General features: G+C 33.0%; 1 protein-coding gene across 1 annotated transcript in view; it reads right to left on the bottom strand.

Moving 5' to 3' along the window:
- Window positions 1-14,705, bottom strand: part of LOC149410643 (fatty acyl-CoA reductase wat-like) — a 75,680-nt gene that overhangs the window by 14,822 nt on the left and 46,153 nt on the right. The window contains exons 4-6 of the mRNA XM_089648055.1: window positions 11,538-11,660; window positions 4,827-5,011; window positions 350-436 (exon numbers count right to left, since the gene is read on the bottom strand). Coding sequence (XP_089504181.1) covers window positions 350-436; window positions 4,827-5,011; window positions 11,538-11,660 — 395 coding nt within the window. The remainder of the gene's footprint in view (window positions 1-349; window positions 437-4,826; window positions 5,012-11,537; window positions 11,661-14,705) is intronic.

Below are 14,705 nucleotides of genomic sequence, written 5' to 3'. Positions count from 1 at the left end.
TACGCCAACAAGTATAATGATATTGGTTTTTTACATTAACTTAATATTTTCGTCCTTCGACAAACAATTTTCCCCAGGACCTATATTCTTTGGGGAAGCTGAGTGGAGGTTCTTTTTAGAAAAAGGAGTTCTGTGAAGGAAAAAAGGAGGAATCTGAGGCTCAGTGTATTCAGGAGCGACAGAATCGGAACACCCCTGCTAATTAACCAAACGTATGTAAATGTGAAAGAGCGTACAAGGTTTTCCAATGCCTTTCCGTTATTACCTATAATCCGAGATAACACACTGTGTTAGTTACACACCTTTGATTATATTCTGTCATCCCAGTAAAAAAATCAGATGTACTCACGTGGGAGTAATTTTGTGGCACATTTCTTCATCCAGAGTGTTCACCAGGGTAATCAGTTTCTCTGCTTCAATTGGAGGGTCATAGAACCTAGAAAAACGTAAGAAAACAATATTGAAATTTAAGTATTTTGAGTTATATTTCTTTCCAAAATTTAGGCATATTGCCCAGGCAATGACTTCATGGGGAATGTGACTTGAATTCTAAATATAAACATTCGAAGGGTACAGGGGAGAAACAGGATGTATCACAAAAACATAAGGGGCCATTTTCACAAACTAGATTTGAAGTATTTTTCTGATTCTGATTATTGTACTAAAAGTAAGTTTTTTAAATACTTTCATTCATAATTATTGATTTGAAAAACAGCACACTCTGAAACGGTTCCAACTGGCTACAACGTCATTATGACGAATAAAAATAAACATTTCGCTTTTGCGGCAAATCAAAAATGACACATTTTAAATCGTTATCGATAATTTACTCGTTAAAATAAACATATCTTCACTATCGTATTTTTTTTTGGATAAAAAACAGTAAAAATAACTTACTCTTCTAAAAATGTCTTTGAATAAATTAAATTAAAATTAAATGTGATAATAAAATATTGAAATATGTTTAATTGCGCATTGAACTTTATTTATCAATTTAACTTTCTATATACTAATTGCTGTATATAAAAAAAATAAGAACCTGCATAAGTACTAAAACCGAGGAAGATTTACATAAAATGTAAAGAACTATTATATGAAAAACATGATAAGAACATGAAAGGTATACATTCTTGGATTTCATAACATTATGTAGAATGGTAAGCTAAATTTTGCAGAAATGTTGGTTCGCATTGAGTTCGCGTTATGTAATTATTTAAAATGTAAAAAAAAACATTCCCTATTCTTGTCACGTTAAAAAAACATTCCCCATTCTTGTCATGTTTAAAAAACATTCCCCATTTTCGCCATGTTAAAAAACATTCCCCATTCTTGCCATGTTAAAAAACATTCCCCATTCTTGCCATGTTAAAAATAACATTCCCCATTCTTGCAATATCAAAAAAAAATTCCCCATTCTTACCATGTAAAAAAAACATTCCCCATTCTTGCCATGTTAAAAATAACATTCCCCATTCTTGCCATGTTGAAAAAAACATTCCCCATTCTGACCGTGTGTAAAAACTTTGTCCATTCTTGCCATGTTAAAAATAACATTCCCCATTCTTGCCATGTAAAAAAAACATTCCCCATTCTTACCATGTTTAAAAAACATTCCCCATTCTTGCCATGTTTAAAAAAACATTCTCCATTCTTGCCGTGTTTAACGACCTCCGTGGTCGAGCAGTAAGTTTCTCAACTAGCAGGTCGCGGGTTCGAATCCCGGCGTGTGTAAGTAAATTTTATTTAATATTCCACAGAGCAAAATATACTATCATTGTAGGACCACGATTCAGAATTGAGACGTTGCGTGAAATGGCTTTGGCCGTGTTTGGTAATCAGATCTGAATAGCCGGCTACTTTCCCTCCTTCCTCTTTCCCATCTCCTTCCCCTCCTTACTACCATCAACCTTATAACATACCCCAATTAAGGATGCCATAAGCTCCGGAGGGTTGAGGGCAGTTGGGGCTCTTGTGCCGAGAACATAAATTGTTTCTAACCTGGCCGCATATTTTCAAATGCTTTTAGTTCTGTGACTGTCACAATATTCACCTGTACAGTACATAAACGTTTTTCCCCTGTACTCTTCATTCAGATTACTTAATTCTTATCAAACATAATAATTTCGGTTGTCTGTGATGTGCGTGAAGTAAAATATTCCCGCATAAAATTATTCACATTCAATAAACACAAATTTGCATTGAAATTTATAATTTGTTCAAAATTTGAACTGATTGTTTGAATTAAGACTAACGATAAAGTAATAATCAGTAACCTGTTATATTTATTTTTTTAATAATTCTTTAAATGATAAGTGTTTTTATTTTGCATTCACTTTTGACAGATAATTTCTCATGTTTACTAGCAATGTTCATTCGAAAGCTAAATTTCTGACATCTCTTGGCAATAAAAATATGTATTTATATACTAACTAACTAACCATCACGCCGTTTCCACGCAGGGGTCGGCAGAGAGGATGGACCGCCAAAAACTCGGTCTTGGCACACACTCCTTGCCTCATTCACATTCATACATCTTCTCATACATACATTCTATTATTCTTACTCTGGACATGGCCCGATTCAAGTATCTGATTCACTTGGTCATGCCATGTCTTCCTCGGGCGTCCCTGACTTTAGCTACCATTCACATTTACATCGTGTGTTATCCTTACACTCATTTCATGCCCAAACTATCTAAGCGTCCCATTCTTGATCTTATTCGTTACGCTTACATCAGCCTTACACTCTTTTCGGATCTCCACATTTCTCACACGATCATACATAGCTTTACCACACATACGCCTCAGGGAGCTCTGAAGAAAGGGACGCTTTATGAAGAAAATTGGTAATACATTTGTATTTGAAATCCAAAGGCAAATATTTTATGCATGTATTTAGCCTACAAATCTTACAATCATAATATCTCATGATATTTCACGGATCTATGCCAGTTCTACAGTTTTTAAAGTTAATACCACGTTTAAAGTAAATACTGTTCGGATTTATTGGAACAATGGCACCCCTATTCGGGTATTTTGTGAGGATAAACGACTAAGGGTGCGGTATCTGCCTACACACGATTTAGCACCTAGTTGAAACTTATTGACTCTCTATTTACAGACAATCCTATTTAGTGAGTGACATTCCTCAACCTTGCTACGTGTCAAAGCGTGGCTAAGCCAATTATCACATTCTGCTTTTATATTTTTAAAACAGACTGATAACATTAATTTCGTAATTCAAAACTTATTTTGATGCGGATTATCCTTATTGCAAAACCGATAATTTTAAAATATTGACATTATGCATGTACTTATTGATATGTCTAAAGTCCATGGTTTGGTGATATTGCGTCGCGTCGGCAAGGACATACTGATTATAACATAATATTAATGATTATATTTTTTATAACATTAGAGAGAAAAAAAAACTTTTGTCTGAATATCATTAGTTATCCTAGGAAAAGTACATAGGATTACGATTATCCGGTAAGACAGTACAATTTACTAAAACATAATTTTACAAAAAACAAGTAAGTTATTATGAAAGTACTGTACGTAAGGTGATTAGCATTTTACCCCTGGAATTAAAGTGTATTTTTAACCAGATCAGAATGTTCGGATGCTTCACAGTCTTCCTCCTAATGTGATTACCTTCTCTTCTCCCTTCAACCTTAAAACATAACATGGATGGTGTTTAAATCCATCAATGAAATGGCCCCACCCTACATCTTTGAACTATGCGTCCCGGAAAACACTGGTCTGAGGCAGTCAACTCTTAGATCAACAACATCATCAGCTGAAGGTAGAATGAACCTATGCGCAAGCCAAATACTAAGTTTTGTGATCACGCTTTCGGAGTATCTGGGCCGAAGGCTTGGAATAAACTCCCTCCGGAACTAAGTAAGATCCATAAAAAGTCCAACAGAATTCAGGTCTAAAATAAAAACTTACATTTTTAAGTTGTCGTACCCTTAAATTAAATGTACCATTCCTAAGAGAAAGTCCAGTTATATTCAATTTTTAAATTATTTCCTAAATCCTGTATCTAAATTTCGCTAATAAACAATTAGATAATGTTAATTAAGTGTTAATCTCAAGTGACCTAGCAGGTAAGTAATGTACTGTATATTATCTCCATAAATAGTTAAGTAATAACATAGATCACTGTAGAAATGTGTTATAAGTTTGTACAGCGCTCTTGAGGTGATTTTGCACAAAAACGGCGCTATACAAGTCATCCAATTATTATTATTAACACAATTGGGGTGCAATATCACATCACATCACAATATCACACTGGTTCTGAACAGTTGGGACTCTTGTGCGGTATTCACATAAAAATAGAGGTAAAGTACGGTGCAGACTCTCGAGTACTTATGTAGTTCTGCGGCTGAAGTGAAGAGGTCCACTTGACTAGCTCATGGACATTTTGATCCCCATCATACGCAACTCTTCGATATCTTCATTGATATATTCGTTACGATGACGTACCTGCCACTTGACTGTACCACGCACAGTCAAGCACGAATTGCAGCAAGCGCTTGTCGAGTTACATAACTCACTGCCAGCACTTGTCGAACCATACAACTTGCTGAAAGCGCTCGTCGAATCACCAAACTTACTGCAAGTGATTGTTGAACCGCAAGGCTTACTGCAAGTGCTCGTCGAACCACACAAATCATACTGTACAAATACATATATAGACAAACCGGATAGCATTCTGCAAGCGCTTGTCGAATCTCACAGCTTACTGCAAACGCTTTTCAAACCGAACGGCGTGGCAGTGGAAGAATAAAATATTACCAGGAAATTAAACTCTCTTACTTCTCATCGATGTCCTTGCTGATGCAGTTGGAGTAGGCAGTGGACACATGCACAAATGCGGAAAGATTGACGCACTTCTTGGCGAGCATGAGGGCCTCCCGCGTTCCACGCACGTTAACCAGCACGGCTTGCTGCAAACGTTCGTCGAACCGCACAGTGGCAGCGCCGTGGAAGAATATGTTAACCTGAAAGAATAAATATTATATGTTTTTCAGCCAAGGCCTATTTTTTGTTGGTGTTACATTTATGTAGGTATATATATATATCGATTTTTTTAACTAGAGTTTTTAATAATTTTGGTGATCTATGAAAAAGAGTTAATTTTGCTATGCTTGCGGCACGAAGAAAAATATTACAATTTTTTCAAGTATCTCTGAAAATTATTCGAATTCCTTATAACAAAGGGAATTGATAGGTATCCTGCTTAACTTTAAGAAAAATACCAATGTTTTGTCAAGATGTCCGAATACGTGTTCATAAAAATTCTAACAATTTTACATTTCGTCATGATATATTTTTAAGACAGACGCACTTGTTACGATATTATTACGAATTTACTAAAACTTTATGAGGAAGCGGCTTACAGTCCCGTTTTTAACAAGATGAGTAATAATGAAAGAGATTTTCAATAAATCAGCACTAATCATTTTACTCCGTGGGTGTACAAAAATACAGAAAACGTTTACATATCACCTAGTAGTCTACATTCCATTTCAAATAAAGTTCTATTAAACATATTTTTCTTTATGATTGAAAAATAAAGAAAAACATTTTTGAAGAAAATATTAATATTCAGGTAGGTAGATACTTATTATTGACTGGGCGAAGTCCTGTTGAAACTCGAATATTTGGCATCTCATGTGTGTAAATTGGTTTGTTACGTTCCGGTTGAGGTTCAAGGTGGTGGCAAATTTTAATGGTTCAATAAAGATATTTTTTCAAATGAGAAATGATTATTACTGTAATTATATAGGTTAAGCAGGAAAAAATTATGAAATCGTGATTTTTTACTAACGATTTTTATTTGAAACGACAAAAGTGAGGTGACAATAATGTTTATGAAACATGTATCTAATAAAACACGTTTTATCGTTTTTAGTCATTTTATTTCACTGTTTACACGAATAAACGTAAGTTGAGCCATTTTCAAAACTTTTGTTTTGTAACATTTTAAATTGTTTCTTAGAAATTTTAAATATTATTTTTAAAGATAAAGTAATGTTTAAGAGGCAAGGTTTTTTTTATGCATGGTACAAACATGGGTGTTTGGTAATGAAAAATATAATAAGCCATAATTGTTGAACGAAAAATACTATGGGCTGCTGGTTCAATTCCCGTCAGCGGGATGCATTTTTACTTGCAAGATTTTTTTTTACACATACGCCTCAGGGATCTCATTTCTACAGTATTCAGTCTACTTTCATCCTTCCTCTGCCAGTTCCATGCCTCACTGTCATACATTAGGGTAGGTATCAGCCCAGCACTTCGTTGTGGACTGCTAGCTTCGCGTCTATGGACAGTTTTTTTTAGCGCCAACTTTAGAGTTACCTGCATTTACCCTTCTTTCATTATCTCTGTCAGCCTTGCCATCTCTCGTAAACATATTTCCTAAATACACAAACTCATCCTCCTGCTACAAGTATTCCTCATTAAAACTATATTGCACACTGTTTTCGTACTCTCTCTCTTACAAACACCATGACTTAAGACTTCGCTACATTAATAATTAACTCATTCTTTACACATACATCGTTCATACTAGCCACGAGAAGCTGTATAGAAACTATTAGCAATTAGCACCGCATTATCAGCATAAAACAGGCAACGTACTTTCAGATTAATCAAATTACTCTTTCAATTTTTACAATCATTCATGTATGGATTGAATAACCACGGTGACATTACGCAGCCTTGCTTTTGCACACCTTTTATGATATAAAACCACCCCGTAAAACCACCCTTCACCCTAATAAATGCAACGCTCCCCTCACACAGAGACGTAATTGCCTCTGTGAGATTCGTATTCTCTCCATACTTGGACAATACCTTCCATAGGTTTTTCCTGTCGACTCGGTCGTACGATTTTTGTAAATATACAAAGGCACAGAAAAGTTTCAGATACTTCTCAGTGAACAAACGCAATGAGAAGATCTGGTCCGTACACCCCCTTCCACTCATCAATGCACCTTGCACATCTCATATTTTATCTTTTGTTTCTTTTCCTTTCAGTAAAAACTACCATACAACTTACCAACTAAGCTAAACAGGCTAATAGCCCAATGATTCCTACATTGCATACGTGACTTTTGTATAACGAGATGACCGCAGCCCTTCTCCAATCTAAAGGCGTGTAACTCTCCTTTAAACACTGGTTAAAAAGTTTGCAGAACCATGTGAAAAGTATACGGCTATAGCTCCTTTAAAATATTCAGTAGCAATATTGTCGAAACTGACAGCCTTACCATTCTTCATACATTCAATCGATCTTTTTATTTCATCCACGCTGATTTCGGTAACATTCACCCCATCATCATTCATATCTGATTCGCCTTTATCTGATTTGCAATACTTTTAGTCATTTTTAATCGTTAGTATGCAAGGTCGTTAAAATAGATTTTTCCTCGTCTTAAGGTCATAAACTCAAAATATTTCTGTAACAAATGTATGCTCAGTAAAAATAAAACTTTAAAAGTTAAGGACAGCCACTTTTCTTTTAACCTCCATAGTTGACAGAGAAGTTTTCTCTTTCAGTGACAAATGTGTTAATAAATATATCAATAAATGTAGGCACAGTAGAAGGCACCGGTTTAAGAACAGGTTGTAAGCAAGGTAAAGGTCAACGTTTAACAAGCTACCTACTTAGTATTATCCAATTATTGCACGTACTTTTATGGAACTAATTGCTCCAATATTCTCCGAAGCAATGTGTTTTCTAGATTCTAGACGACGTATTACGATATCCCAATCGGAAGTAGGAAAATGATTTTTACATATTTGTAATAAGCATTTACTTTGTGGCTCGTCATAATTTACAATAAAAGATATAAATTTGTTTTAGACCACTTTAATTTTAATTGTACTCTACCGGTTTTGGAAGCACCCGTCCTTTGTCAGGAGAATATTAAAACTTTTATAACCGGTAGAGTACAATTAAAATTAAAGTGGTCTAAAACAAATTTATATCTTTTATTGTAAATGATCTTTAACTGGTTGTTACTGAACAAGTTTTCTGTGTTGATGAACAATCAGTTTGTATATCTCACCTCGCAGTGAGTCTGGAATTTACACAAAGTAAATTAGTTTATTTACAGTTCTCCTTACTATATATTCCTTTTCCGACGTGGACTGTACGTTGTTGTATGAGTGTTACATCATGTTTTCCTAATCTTCATGTTTGTTTGTTGATTTCCACAAAATATAAAATACATAAAATTCATGTTTGTTGATTTTCACAAAATGAAAAAGAAAGAATATTTATATTTTTTGACTGCAAGGTGTGTTGATGTTAATTCATAATTTTAATGATTTCCTCATCTTTATGTTTAGTTAGCCATATTTTGATGTCGTTTTATGACTTTTTTTATCTCCATTAGTTTTTAAATTTAATTTGGAAGGATATTATTATTTATTTTTTAATTAACATTATTAGAAGTTATTATAAGTAATTATCAATGATTAGATTAATTAAAAGGAAATAAAATGCAAAAAAATAACAATTTCTAGGCTGTTAATTTAATTAACATCTCTCTAATTGAGAATAACTAGTGTTTAGGGAGGGAGTATATAGTTTTGTAGAATGTAAACTATGTTTTTTCTGGTCATAAGATGTATTTAATTTATGGTTGTTCAGTAGATTTAAAGTTTTCGTCCTTGTAGTGTGGATGTATTTTTTCAGTTAAATTTGAGTAGAGAATATAATAACTACAATCTTAATTTTAATTGCTAGTTATAGAGCTTTGAGTCCATTAAACACGCCAGTCCCTATAATAATTATTTATTTCGTATATTTCACGATATATTTTGTAATTGTTTGGAAAGACAAAAATCGGAAAGCGAGTATTGAAAGCTTGGCGAAACCGGGTAGTAATAAAGGTTGTTATATGACGTAATCTGAATCCAAAAATAGTATTTAACTATTTTTCGTTTATTCAGCTTGACCGTTAAAAGCCAACAGAATTCCATAAATCATTTATCATTTTGATTGTTTGTGCAGATATTTGAAATTCACAGTCAAATATGAATGACTTTTGACATTCAAAATCATCCACTTGTGTAATAATCTACGTCATCACGAATTATTGAAAAAACAAAGTTTTTTTTTTGTTGTTTTAATTGCGTCATTGCTGTTCCAAGTATTAGGACGTTAGGAATTCAAATTTAACCTGTTGACTTTGTTTAAACAACGCTGGTCAACTTTAAAATAGAGCTAATAAATTTTTTGTAAAGTTGTTATTCGACTTCAGAAAAAAATTGAAATTTAAAAATAGATTTTAATGGAAAAAATAGGGGCAATTAAAACAAAAAAAAAACACTTTTGATATATTCAATTCTATCAAAATATGTATGTATTTCGTCCCATGTTTGCCATAAACAACGGGTAGACGTAAGCGGGACAAAGGGATGTTTCTCAGTAACGTTACACCAGCACATGGTGAACACTACATGTTTGCATCAATATGCACAAACCTTAGTTTGTGTTGTTTGAGTCAACCCTAATTTACGACCTGTACCTACTACGAGGGTGGTCTGAAAAGTTTCCGACCTCAACGCAAAGATGGCGGTACTCGTCAATAAAAGCTAATGAATATAGTTGTGCATCTTTCGACAGTTACTCACCAAAGTTTCGGCAATTTTGGACGCGCAGTTTTTAGATGACAGTCGTTTGAGTGAGTCCATGTGTGTGTTTTTGTGAAAATGGAAAAATTGAGTATCGAGCTGTTATTAAATTTTTGTTTTTAAAAGGCAATATGCCTACGCGTATTATCTTTAAATTGTATCGATCGCTACAACTATAATCGTGCGGAAAACATCTATGTGTATGTTTATGTTAAATTAAGGCGATGCACTACGTCGTGTAATATTTCAAATTGAGCTGCTATCAATAACAACCCTTACGTAGATGGCGATAAGGTTTAAATTCCCGCTTAATACCATCCGCCTGTTTTGATTTATGCAAGAAAAAAACATGGCCAAAAAGTGCCTTTTATTTTATTTTGTGGATGTTCAGGCATAAATATTTAATTTTTTTTCGATCATTTTATAAATAACTTAATTTGCCACATTATACAGTAAAAATATAACCGAAAATGGGTTTGTAAGTAGGAGATTTTAAACTTTAAAGCAGTTTTCATAGGCCTTATACATTATTTTTTTCTGGCCTTATAAAAAGACTTATCTAAAAAATACTTGATTATTTCAAAGGCCAAGATGTATTCTCCTCGCAGTATTTAATTTAAGCATCTGAAACATTTCTAGGCGACCAAATTTTCAAACCAAAAACACATGATTTTGCATTACTACGTATGGCATCGCCTTAACCAAAAAAAATTGATTTTGATTTTCGCAACATTCCATTCCTACATCCAAAAATTAATAATTTTTATTATTTTATACACAATAGTTAGTCATGCATTGGTCAGCATAGTTCCTTTCCAAGCAGAACCAAGTATCAATCAGGAGTTCGATTCTCGGCAGTCAAGTGGCAATTTAAAAAAATAACTTTTTAGATTTGTTACCCTTAATTTCACGGGTCTGCGCCACGAATGTATTATTTAGATGAGATACAAAGTGACAAAATCGGTTCTACTTATTGACCTCCAATTGTCCCTCAACACTAGCAACGCTCTAACGGCAAACGCCCGGAAACTTCCGAATCACACTTCTTATAGCTTGCTAAATAGAGGAACATTTTAGTTAGCATACAGATCTTAGTAAACAATAGCGCCTCTCTAAAACTGTATTTATCTATGGTCTGCATCTGCGCTAGTAATATTTAAAAAAACAAATGTTGTATAGCGGATATTGATGTTTTTTTTAAGGATTGGTATAGAAAAGTAACACTTCGTAAAACAAATGTCAACATTTTCTATTACAATGTTACACACACGTAGATAATTATAAATGTTTAATATTTGCACTATGTCGCAAAAACTTCAAATAAAAAAAAATAAAATCTAGTAGAGTATCCACGTTTGAGACATGCACAGAGAAAACTTACTGTTGATTTATTAAATATCTGGTCAAATTATTGGTTTTTCTGTTTAAAATGGAACTGCAGACCCATAACGAATGAATTGAAAGAGTTCCTAAAAAAGTATCAGTGAAGAGCGAATGTTTTGTGCTATTGATTGCTGACATACTTTAATGTAGCATTCTGTTATGATATCTAGGAAAAGAACAAGTGTTCTCGATATATTCTGAATGACTAATATTTTATCAGGAAACATTCTGTCACTTTTTTAGTAAGATTTTTTTCTCCGTGTGCTTGGAATTGCTTTTGCATGTTGGTCATATCGACAAAATTGTTAGATTTCACAATTTAACAATTTTCTGTAGATTTCCATAATACAAAAGCAATTTCAAGTAAAATAAACTGAACATATTTAAATTAAGGGAGGACTTAGCCGGCAGATAGTTGAACACTTGTCGTCTGGATGGGAACCCGATGCATTTGTCCACACGGCTACTATTCGGTCCATGATTATAACTTACCTCTTTTGCGATCATATTGTAGTCCTCATCAGATAATCCCAGCTGCAGTTTGCCCACATCGCCGTTGACGAAGTGGAGTTTGGTCATGAAGTCAGGCTGCTCTCTACGAAGCCTTTCGTAAAGCTACAAAAATAAAATTAAAAAAACATCAGTATGTTATATTTCAAACCTAGATTCTTAATAAATACATCAATATTTACCCAAATTAAATAAAGCACTAAGTGCCATAAATTCAATAATGAGATATATAGAATACACATTGTCATTATTTTCTTACATAAAAATAGGCCTTACAGAGATATAAATAATAAATTCTTTGAATAAACTGTCATTTTAAAGATATATTTTGTACCAAATTTATAGAAGGCACTAAGTGCCACTTCTCATTATACATGAAATATCTAAGTGCCTCACCATACTAAAAAGCACAATTTATGAAAAAAGATAAAAATAATACTGATAATTATTTAAATTTTCTTAAAATAATTAAGCCACAAATAGTTTTGTGGTACTTAGGTCTTTATATAGGGTATTGGCGATGGCATAATATATATCATTTCTATAAATTTGCTTTAAACCTTGGCACTTAGTGCTTTATTTAATTCAGGTTTTTATATTGTAGGTACATCACATTGTTTACATCAGTTATCTGTATGTCTAGCACAGACGATCGATAAAGCCCTATGTTAATACGATATTGATAAAAACATGTATCTACGAGCTTGTATATCCTGTACAAGTTGTTTGTAACCTAAATTTAACAATAAAGAGGTTATTGACGTTTAAGCAAAAAACATACCAAATAAAAACAAAGTATCCGCCCATGCTCTCATCATAACCGGTCGGGGTAATTAAACAAGTTTACTTGATTCACCATGCTGCCAATAAATCTAACTGCACGATATCAAAGGAAATACTACCATGGAGGTTGATGAAAAGATTAGTCATGCAGATTAGAACGCAATAAAAAATAATTGATTAACTCGTGTTGCTAATTTAATAAACATTATATCAGTTACCTATTGGGTTGCCAGATGGTCCAGATAAAAAAACGAACATTTTTTATCAAAGGGTCCCCCCTTTGATTTTTTTTTGTACGATTTGTCGAAAATCAAAGGGTCCTTTGATAATCATAAACCCCTTTGATTTTGACCAAAACAAACAGAAAATTACCGAAAATTTCTGAGGGTGACCACAATGAAACACTTGGTTAAGATTAAAACTTGTATTTATTATTACTATTGGTAAGCAAAAATTCACTTTTTAACATATTTCACAACTGGAAACTTGATATTGAACTTTTTCAATTAATAGTTAAATTTATCGAGGATTTTATTCTCGTTTTAATTATTTTCTTCTCCATTGCGCATACTTAGCAGTACTCGCTTTTAAAAACCTTTTTAAAAAAATAATATTTTTGTACATTTTATACTTTTAGATATTTTATTATTTTAACATTTTATACTTGTTACTTTATACATTTCTTTGAGTTGTTGTACTTTTACATTTTATACTTTTCTTTACTATTACATTTTATACTTTTCTTTCAGTTGTTGTACTTTTACATTTTAAACTTTTACTTTTATTTGAGTTGTTGTACTTTTACATGTTATACTTTTCTTTGAATTGTTGTAAATTTACATTTTATACTTTTCTTCGAGTTGTTGTACTATTACATTTTATACTTTTCTTTCAGTTGTTGTACTTTTACATTTTATACTTTTACTTTTATTTGAGTTGTTGTACTTTTACATTTTAAACTTTTACTTTTATTTGAGTTGTTGTACTTTTACATGTTATACTTTTCTTTGAATTGTTGTAAATTTACATTTTATACTTTTCTTCGAGTTGTTGTACTATTACATTTTATACTTTTCTTTCAGCTGTTGTACTTTTACATTTTATACTTTTACTTTTATTTGAGTTGTTGTACTTTTACATTTTATACTTGTTACTTTATACCTTTCTTTGAGTTGTTGAACTTTTACATTTTATGCTTGTTACTTAATACATTTGTTTGAGTTTTTGTACTTTCTTTATTCTTACCTTCGTTGATGGCAACGTTATGCCGTATATGTGAAAAAATAAAATGTTTGGCACTAGATGCTACTCCTTTAAATAATCGTTTATTGTCTGAAACTGTAACTTTAAATTCAGTGCAATTGACATTTAAATTAAAGAAAACACGTAATTCGGGTATTCACTTTTTAAGGTATTCACACCTAGTTGATTTCTTTCGTCAGTCCATACATTATCCATTCCATTACACTAAAAACTCTTTCTACGAAGGCATTGGAGACGGGAACACTGCACACATATTGTACCATCTTCAACAGAGTTGAGCAAGTCTTGCTACCACCCGCCAGAATCGCTCACGGCTTTTGCTCTGTAAATTATCTCGTGAGTGAGGTAAAAAAACGGACATTCTATTGTCCGGTTTTCCAAAATTTTCTAGACCGGACAGCCGTTCAGAAAACCGTACTATCCGGTCAAAACCGGACATCTGCCAACCCTAGGTACCCATCCATTCTCGATCTTATGCTTGTAAAATTATCAGCACTTATATTTTAATTTAGAATATCTAGGTCACCGCAACAATTTTGAGCCAGCGACCAGAATTACCAGAATTAGCAGAATTAGTTATGTATCTTTGATATATCTTTTCAACTGTTCCGCTGTTAACAAGTATGTATATTAGTTGGTATTTTGTTTTATATTATTGTAATTTTTTTTCCAGTTAGATTTAAAACAACAATCATGACTTTTTTATTAGATTTTCTGATTAGTTCGAATAAATGCCTGTCACACGCAGTCACCTGCAAGGACATTAATAAATGGCAACTAAGTCGTTTAACTAATTAAGTTACTGTCCGCTTGTGACTGTCTCTCCTTTTTTAATTTGTTCCACACACAAGGCCCTGAGAAAAGTAATTGTATACGATCTTTTGGGATGCTGTGTGAAGGGTATTTTTAAGGAAAGGAAGGATAGGAAGTTCTGCGGTGCATGGCGACGGGTCCTTTGGAGGTTGACCGCCACTTACCCACGGCGTTCTAATGTAATATATGGTTTGCAAACCATATGTGAGGTTATTATATAATAAAAATAATATTGGCTGATTTAAATAGCGCCGTTTTCGTCAAAAATCACAACGAGGGCGCTGTATAAAT

Source organism: Hesperophylax consimilis, chromosome 27 (genome assembly GCF_061612785.1).
Source record: "Hesperophylax consimilis isolate HC1 chromosome 27, BYU_Hcon_1.0, whole genome shotgun sequence".
NCBI lineage: Eukaryota > Metazoa > Arthropoda > Insecta > Trichoptera > Limnephilidae > Hesperophylax > Hesperophylax consimilis.
This window is presented reverse-complemented; position numbering and strand designations above follow the sequence as displayed.